The 9,455-nt window shown below is 42.1% G+C and overlaps 1 protein-coding gene across 2 annotated transcripts in view; it reads left to right on the top strand.

The window, feature by feature from the left end:
- The window catches only part of LOC147622360 (uncharacterized), a 149,022-nt gene extending 146,022 nt beyond the window's left edge, over nt 1–3,000 (top strand). Inside the window, exons 10-11 of one of the 2 annotated variants that reach the window (XM_086823470.1) lie at nt 2,308–2,475; nt 2,563–3,000. In XM_086823470.1, the coding sequence (XP_086679596.1) occupies nt 2,308–2,475; nt 2,563–2,631 (237 nt within the window). In that variant the 3' untranslated portion in view covers nt 2,632–3,000. The remainder of the gene's footprint in view (nt 1–2,307; nt 2,476–2,562) is intronic. The other variant, XM_086823472.1, reaches the window with a different exon arrangement.
- Nucleotides 3,001–9,455: the final 6,455 nt, after the last annotated feature.

Below are 9,455 nucleotides of genomic sequence, written 5' to 3' on the forward strand. Positions count from 1 at the left end.
GGAAGGATTTTCCCGCAGCTTGCATTTTGGTCCGCATTCCCGTTTGTGGTGGCCCTTGGTCCTCTGGATCCTCTAAGCCACTCCGTTGCGCAAACGTAGTACCTCCTTCAAGGACAAGTTTGTGCCCCCTCTTCTGAGATTGGGACTTTCTTCACCCCGCCCTCTTCCACTCTCTGCCCTTCTGCGATGAGGAGTGGTTCCAAAAGCCTCTGGTGTGGAACGAGCTCACCCGTGTCCCCACCGGCCATCACTTGTTTGGCCACTCCCACAGCTCTTGGGCGCCCCTTAGCGTCAGCTTGCGGCTCAGTCAATTTGTTCTTGGCTTTGTTTCAAAGCCGCCTTCCCTAGTGTCACGTGCACACCCTTGCCATGGCATGAATCTCAGCATATTCAGCATATTCTTTGATTTAGGCAGCATTTTGGGTTAGCATAGGCACCGTGTGGGCTTCATCAGGGGTCAGGCAGCATGTACACATCAGTAGGCAGCATCAGATCCCACACATGTGAAAGTCGGCAGTCAAAGATGATTTTCCTTAAGTCGTGGACAGCAAATACAGGTGGGTAGCAGTATCATCTGGCCGGCCAGCATATTCAGGCCTATATAAGCGTTAGGCATCATTTGTACAAAGCATCTATTCCCTCTTTTGGGCTTAGGTCATCACGTAGGTAGTAGAAGTGCATCAGCCACCTTTTGGGCAGGCCAAAGGCCTCATGAAGTTGTAAAGTCATACATCTTTTTGTAACATAGCAATATACTGAAGACCAACAGGCATCTCTCTCTCTCTCTCTCTCTCTCTCTCCTCTGTCTAATCATTTCATTAAGCATCTACAGGTGTTCCATAATCAGGCTTAGGGCTGGATCACAGAAGAAGGCTTCCGTGTGTGCAACATTGATGCTAACACAATAGACTAGAGGTATAAAACCCTAAATTATAATCTATTGTATATTCCAAAACATAAATATGTACAATGATGATCTTGGATCTTGAGTTAGATGCAGTTCATGAATGCCTATCGACTGTGCATACAAAAGGTTCTTGGTTGTCCCCCACTTGTGGATGCTCCAACGCACACAAGCAGCTCATCAATTTGTCTTCTTGAAGATCCATAACATGCCTTTGCTGCCTTGCTTTTGGTCATGCAAACTCTGGCTAATGGATGCTTCTGCTCTTGCAGACTTTGGCTAATGGATGCTCACAAATAGCCCTCAATCTTCCTTTATGTAGGAATTTGATAGTAGGTTGATGTTGGTTGGCCAGTGAGCCAAAAATATCATCGAAAAGGCTATTAAACATGTTCAAATTGTGCCCAAATTTGTGTCCCATGCATTGATGCACACCTTGAGCACCTTCAGGTGCCTATTGGACTGTCCAAACAGACCATATACCTTGCCTCTCAGGCGGATGTAAGGTCCATGTCCACAAGGAAGGCCATTAAAGCATGTATGTGACATCACCTCACGCTGATTTTGGTGTACTGCGGTAGACAATGCACCACTGCTCCACTCCATCTGTAGGCTTCTTGGCAACTAGTTCTGGCCTTGGCAAGTGCATCTTGGGCAACTGCGCCTCTGCTGGGTCATTGTGTGTGATCGCATTGTCCAAAATCTCCTTTGAAAGCCTCATGCTGATCTTGTGGCACTAGGGTGCACAATGCACCTTTGCTCCCTTCTTTAAAGGTCCATCTGTATCCATCTGTAGGTTCTACTCCAAACACACTGGATGGGAATTGTTGCACCAGTCGTAGTTTTGTCATCCTCCATACAGCACTCGGAGAGACTCAATATTTTAGAGTTCGGATGGTCATCAGGCTCTTGCTTTGAGGACTACGCCTTGAGAATTGGTTCTGGCTTAGGCAACGGCATCTACGGCAATTGCACCTCTGTTGGGTCATTGTCTGTGAGAGTGTTCTCTAGAAGCTCACGGTGACTCCACTAACCGATATTGTCTCCTCCTCGAGATCCTCCACCAGTCTAGACTCCTTACCCCAGCTGGGGAAACTGTATTCTGATCTTTTCCGGTCCTAGAAGCTCACTGCCTCTGATGGTTCTTCTTGTACGCTAACTCCATGATGAGAAGAGGCATGCCTACCTAGACTTGACCTACTCTACGTGCATCCCCCACCCCCCCCCCCCCCCCCACCAAAAAAGATGGGAGGCCTGCCAGGCAGGGAGTTCTCTCTTTTCTTTTGTGTATTGACCTCTTGTGAGGTTGTAGTCTGCCTAGATGCCTTTTGTTGACTAATAGAATAATGCCTTATTCTCAAGCTTACATTTTTTGTTTGGCATGATACAATGTGCCAATGCAGGCAGTGTCCTTAACTCAATATCTCAGTGACATATCCATCCTTTATGCCGTCGACTGGCTACTTGGCATGTTTCGCACATCAGTCAATATATGGGGTGATGCTTGTGCATGTGTGATAGTAGACTCGTGGGAAAAGCAGCGGTTGAAAAAGCAAGATCTCCCTACATTTGTAAGTCAACACTTACCCATTGTAAACTTCTTCATAATCAAGTGATTAGCCCTCTAATGTGGAGTCTTTTGTGTGACATTTCATAAGGCTAGGAGGGAGAGACACAGTCTACAAGCTGATAAGCCGGAGTACATGGAGCTACGATGCTCTCCGTAATGTCCATACTGTATATCAGGGAACTATTTGTTGTGATAAATTGATGATAGCTTTTACTGCCCAATAATATACATGACAGGTAGATAAAGGATGTGTCAAGTGATTATCAAATGAGAAATGGGGTGTCAATTGAAGAGTTTCTATATTTGATGGCATCCTGTCCAAAAACTTCCACAGATTCTTGATGACTTTGAACAAGCAACATGATAGAAAAACCATGCACACAATGGTCAGTTATACAACTCCCACGGTTGGAGTTTTGTGTATTTCAATTCTATAGAAAGCCAATGAAGACCCACCTTGGTGTCCTCTTACTGTTTTGGGTTGAATAAGACTCACCTTGGTATACGAGAATGGCTTTTATTCATTGTGGTCGAGTTTTCAGTTCAGAATTGCGTTCTCTTTGTAAAAGGAAGCCTTCAATACTTTGATGATTATGAGTCAAGGGTTATATCATACCATCCACCCAGCCACCCACAAACTCTACACACTCAACCACACAATCATGAAACTGTTGTGAGCTTGTGTGGCATGTTTATGTAGTTGCCAATAAGTGGCATGTGGGCTCATGTGTGCTATTTAATGGGCAAGTGCCTGAGATTTCTTTTTGCATGTGGCTAAGGACAAGTGATTTTTAACTTAAGTACTAGTCATGTATACGTAATTGCCAACTCTTTCCCTTGTTTATCAGTAGTCAACTCCATTCTAGCACAGCAAGACCTTCCAACACAAACTTAACTACTGAAAGTCTTGTATTTTGTTGAGAGTTTTGTTTTGGGTAAACTTTGGGCCAAGAACAGTCTACTTGTATTATTGAGGAGCTATGAAAATAAGCAAGATCAAGAGGCAGATGGTGTGGCATATATATCCTTGAATGCCAACCTCTTGACATCCCTGTGTGTGCACTTAGATCTTGCCATGGTGATCCCCTTCATTTGGCTGTAGCTTTTAGGGGACACTATGCCGAAAGCTTCCTGGGTGATGGTTAACATAGTTATAGAATCATATGGATTCTATCACCAATGCGTTTGATGTGACGTTTTCTGTAGAAGATGGCAAGTAATGGTTTAGGAAAGCAAGAGGAGGCTGTGTGAGGGATTACATTGAGAGATGTGAGGTGAGTGTGGAAGGTGGTGTGTGCTGAGGTCAAGAAGGGGTGTGTGGATACGCAGCATGGGCCCTATGTGGAAGGACAAGATGGCCTAGGTGGTCATACGTCTTTAGTTGGTGAGAGGGGCAACCTATATACAAGGCCATCTTACCCTAAGGGAGGCAATGGCTCTAGCCATTTCAATTTTTGGACTGAATTATTGGCTTTATTTTGGGTTTTATTTAACCGATAATTAGTTGTGCCCTTGCTCTTCTGAAGGAACTCAATGTTTGACTTGTTATGTTACCTTGTCGTGGTGCTCAAACTTTTCTTGGAACTCCATTGTCTCACACCTACATAAATTGTCTTTGATATATTTTTTCCTCCGAATGTCATTATAAGGTATGTGGCCTTGATTTCAAGTGTGCAAGTTGGCTTACTATAAAAATGATGGGTCATCATTGGCACTTTACAAATAGTATTACTAAAGGTGTGTCCTTTTGTTCACGTATAAACATCTTGAAGCGCTTGAATGAAGATGAACACCGCAACCCATACCATTTCTGCACCACGTCCTCTTTGTATGCGTGTCTTTCTCAACTTTATATGAACAGGAACATGAAAATCAAGGCTATGATTATATTCAACGTGAGGAATCAATGGACATCGACAAAGATCTTAGGGTACATCGCAAGGTTGATAATTCCAAATTCATTACCACATTTGAATCTGAGTTACACGTCATTCATCAAGTCATAGGATTTTTGTGCATGTTTATGTGAGTGAAGTTTTTGTGCATGTTTATGTGAGTGAAGTTTTAAAAAAAGCTATACATAAAGTATGGCAAGGAGTTGGCACAGTCCTTTTTTTATAAACATAGAAGAACTTGCCCTTCCCCCGTTTCCTAAATAGCACTTTCGATATCGAAAGTGGACCAAAACACCTTCAGTGTTGAAGGTAGCCATTAGTCCTACGTATTGATTCATGATACAGAACTCATTTTCAAATGTGGTAATGAATTTATAATTTCTTAATTGTGTGAGGTACTTTTGAATCCCTATTGAACATAAGAACAGGCTTCAAACTCATCGATTGCGGATGTCAGTCTAGTTTTTGATGTCATGGACAAGGAGAAGCTTGTGGTTGTTATCATAGCCATATACATGCGCAACTCTCTCTCTCTCTCTCTCTCTCTCTCTCTCTCTCTCTCTCTCGGTTGCCATCAACAGCCAAGAGACTTTGGCACCATCGTCTTGGGTAGATCACAATAGGTGATTCTTGCTCCTAGGGAGGCCAGGTTGGCTTCCATGGCACGAAACCACCTACTTTTGGATCCAGGTATGGCCCTCTCTGCAAGCACCATGCCAATACGCATGCAGGCTTGGGCTCACTCACTGACTCCTTGGGGTACATGAGCAAGCCTCATAAACAAGTGATATTAGATGTACTAGGGCAAACAAGCCTCATAAACAAGTGATATTAGATGTACTAGGGCAAACAAGGAAGGAAGAGAAATTAGGCCAAAGGAAGGAAGGAAGTGTGTTGATATAGCTTTGCATTGTGTGTGTGTGTGTGTGAGAGAGAGAGAGAGAGGAGAGTGACACAACTAGAAGGATGCATTGTAGCAAGCAGAGAGAGAAAGAAAGAAAGAAAGATTTTATTAACGTCTTCCAAAAGACCAAACTCGGCCTATGAGACAAATCAGTGAACTTGTATGGGGTATATTCTGTCATCCCAACAAAATGAAAAAGTACTGAACTAAAAAGCTGAATCTGGGTGTGCAATAGAGAAAGAGAGAGAGAGACAGAGATCACCTGATCCAGCACGGTTGAGAAGATTCTGTGAGGAGGAGTTTTTTTGATCATTCAAGCAAGAAAAGAACCTGATCCTGCCTGTACTTTAAAGGCAAGGCTATATAAGTCGCAATTAAGAGTACACACAACATGGGGCAGCAGTGGACCACGATGCCGCCCCCTGCATCTGCATCCTACAGACGATGCCGCCCCCCCTGCATCTGCATCCTACAGACGATATTGATCAAGCATAAGTTGTTGCACGACAAAGAGCCCCCCTCATTCCCTTCCCCGCACCCCTCTCCACACACACACGCACGTGGCTACCGAGAGGACGACCTGAGAATTGTCCGCTTCTTATAGACCGTGGGCCGAGGCACCATCGTCCCGACCTCCAAGGACGCATTTGGTGCCCTGGCAGCAGCCCGGCCTACGTCTACCACAACTTCCAAGGGCTAGGCCTCTCCCTGTGCTTCGAGGCCTCCCTGCTGGCGGCCCCTCCACCTTTACAACGCCACCCATGACTATGCCACCTTCTAGGGCCGTCTCCCACACGGCCTTAGGTACAAGCAGACTCTGCGCTGAAGTACTGAATAATATATTTTGATAATTACACTGCGATGGGAGAAGAGGAGGAGGATGTGTACGGCCTGCTAGGAGGAGTTGTTTTGATCATTAAGGGGCTCTGAGTCGTGCTCCACCTGAGAAAGAACTTTGTCAAAAAAGAGACTTTGTCGCCATAGCCACTTTGCTTTCTCACAGTCACTCGAAACCACTTTGCTTCCTCACAGTCACTCAAAATTCCTCGTGCATGAGCGAGAGAGCTTTTCTTGCGCTCGTGCTATTCTAAAGGTGTTTATTTTATTGCATCGACACGTGGACTTCTATTTTTATGTTTCTTTTTATTTTATTGCATGCCACGTGGACTTATATCCTTGCTTGCTTTTTTGTAAGGATGTTAGGCTACCCAAGGTAAAAACTCAGAGCCTTCTCATATCTTTGCAAGTGCACTAATGAGAAGCACTTTATTGAAAACAAGCATTGTTATTACTTTATGAAATGGGATTTCAATATTCAAAGTGCATCACTTCACTTGTAAAGGAAGAACATGACACAAAGTTGGTACCACACAATAACTCAATGCACCAAAGCTAGGTTCATGTTTCCCTATAAATTTTAAGGGCGGATTATTCCTTATTATGATAAATATATAAGCATCTTAAATTTGTCAATGAGTATGCTTCTAACACACATATAAACACATATATTAAAAGCCTTTAGAATAAACGTACATGTATACATTCATACATGTGTGTGTGTGTGTGTGTGTGTGTGTGTGTGTGTGACCCCATGTTGAAAATTAGGCATATGTGATCAATCATTCTCTATAGCTTGTGACACATGAACCATCTCTAATTTCTTTAAGATAAAAGATTTTGTTAAAGTCATTATTACTTGGTGTAATATCTAGGTAAACGCCTCTTGATTCTAAGTTACATTTGATTGATCTAGAGAGAGAGAGAGAGAGAATGTACGAGAGATGGAGAAAATTGAGGACATTAGGTATTTTCTTCAAGGCCTAATACCTTTGTGGTTCACCACTACGTTGTAGTCTTTTGGTTATTGATAATGTGAGTGCTCTATATGTACTTTGTTGTAATCTACATTGCAAAATATGTGTCTTTTCAAGCTTAAGCTAATCATTATCATTAGAGGATTATCAACATGCATTATTAACATTTATTATGTTTATCTTCTTTAGTGAAAACCCTAATTTTTTAGTTGATATCAAAGTGACATGACATTATATTTCACGTGCATATTGATGCATCTACCTTTGCAATTGGTTGCATGCTAGCCTACCCTATTAGCGAAGCATAACATGGGCTTTCTTGTTTGTTAGCTTTAGCCACAAGGGAGAGAAAAAGCCTTGCAATAGTGCAGCTAAGAAGTATTGCTTTTACCTTCTAGGCGACAAAGTTTATTTTCTTTGTAGAGACCAATAAGTCTCTATATATATTGTAAACAAACCATGTGATATAAGAAGGATCACCTGTGGTGGCTACTAATCCTCATGGAGTTCACCTTCACAATAGTCATTATGTGGAAAGGCTCTCAACATATACATGTTGAGTCATGCATAGATAATGGAGAAATGTTGGTTGGTATCAATGATGATCTACAAGATACTCTATTATTTTGAGTATGCCTTGTTTTTGAATGGACAGAGGAGATTACTAATTATTTAGCAAATGGTTCCTGGCTTTCCCCAGGAACAACCACTTAATCAAGACCACGATACATGCCTTATCAAGAGGGAAATCCCCTATCAATTTGATAGTTGGGCTACTTTACAAACTAGGCCAAGATGGGATAATGCGATGATGCCCCCAAGCACATGAGTATGTCAATATCCTAGAACAAGCTCACTTTGGTGTGCATGGAGGACATTTTGCAGCAGCATGACCATTAAGAAAGTACTATTAGTAGGCTTGTGGTGGCCTATGTTATTCGGTGATGTGGCCAAGTTTGTGAAACATTGTGTTGGATTCCAAACAAATAGTTCACTATCATGCACAATAAGGATAGTATGCCCTTATACTCGATCATTTATCTCTATAACCCTTTGAGAAATGGGACATTAATTTTGTTGGACCAAATAGTCCGATTGCTCGTGATACAAAAGCACGTTATATCATAGTAGACATGGACTCGATTATTTAATCCGATTGCTCACAATATGCAAGCACGTTATATCATAGTAGCCATGGACTATTGCATAAAAAATGGGTTGGGGCCCATGCCAAAAGAAAGATTGATGCAAGATCTATGGCTAAATTCTTATACAAGAATATAATCAATAGATTCGGGTGTCCACTTGGAGTATCAGAGAAACACACCTGATCAATGAAGTCGTGAAATTACTTCTGAAAGATTTCATGGTGACACACAAAGAGTGTGCATCATATTACCCATAGGCCAATGGCCAAGCCGACAGGCCAAGCTGAGAATACTAACAAGATTATATATTTCATCGTGACCAAGACCATAGAAGCTAGATGTAATGACTAGGAGTAGAAGTTTACAACAACGCACCTATGGGCATACAAAATTGCGTATGACGTAGCAATCACATAACCCCATTCAACCTAACCCATGGTTCAAACACAATGATGACAGTGGAATTCCTAGTGCAAACAAGCCTAAGAGTTGTTGTCAAGGAAAGGTTGACTTGAAATTTTCTCACCAAGCATCTTTTTGAGCTTGAGAAGATAGATGCAAATGACTCTAGAACATAAGTTGCCATGATCAAAGAATTGATAAAATAATAGTCAATACAACCCCATTCAACCTAACCTATGGTTTAAACACAATCATGCCAAATGAAATTCCTAGTGCCAAACCTAAGAGTTGTTCACTTGAATGGGAATGTTCTCATCATTAAATGCCTTTTTGAGCTTGAGAACCTAGAAGAGCACCATGGTATGTTCATCACCGAGAAATTAAGGCGTAAGTAATGGTTTGATGAGGAGCAATGGTTTGTGGCATAAGAAATGGTTTGATGAGAAGAGCAAGAATAAAGATATAAATGTAGGAAACACAGTCTTTATGTATAGTACTAAGAGTCAGAAATACAAGCTTAGTAGTACAGAGAATTAGGTCCCTTTTGAGTCGTAGAAATTACCCCTCAGTAGGGTGCAGTAATGGTGGCAAGCTGAGACACTATTAATGCCTTGAATCCCATTCATTGTAAAAACAAGGAGAAGAAGAAAGAAGTTGAGATGAACACAAAGCTTAGCAAGAAGCCAATGAAAGGTAGGAGATGCTACGAAACCATTGTATCACCATAGACATGGCCCAAGTCATAGACACGGAGGAAGAAGAATGGGAGGTGAGCTAGCCATTAGGCATGACCACTGAGATGGGCTTTGAATAGAAAC

The sequence above is a fragment of the Cibotium barometz genome, chromosome 29 (assembly GCF_041138505.1).
Source record: "Cibotium barometz isolate CiBa-2024 chromosome 29, ASM4113850v1, whole genome shotgun sequence".
Classification (NCBI taxonomy): domain Eukaryota; kingdom Viridiplantae; phylum Streptophyta; class Polypodiopsida; order Cyatheales; family Cibotiaceae; genus Cibotium; species Cibotium barometz.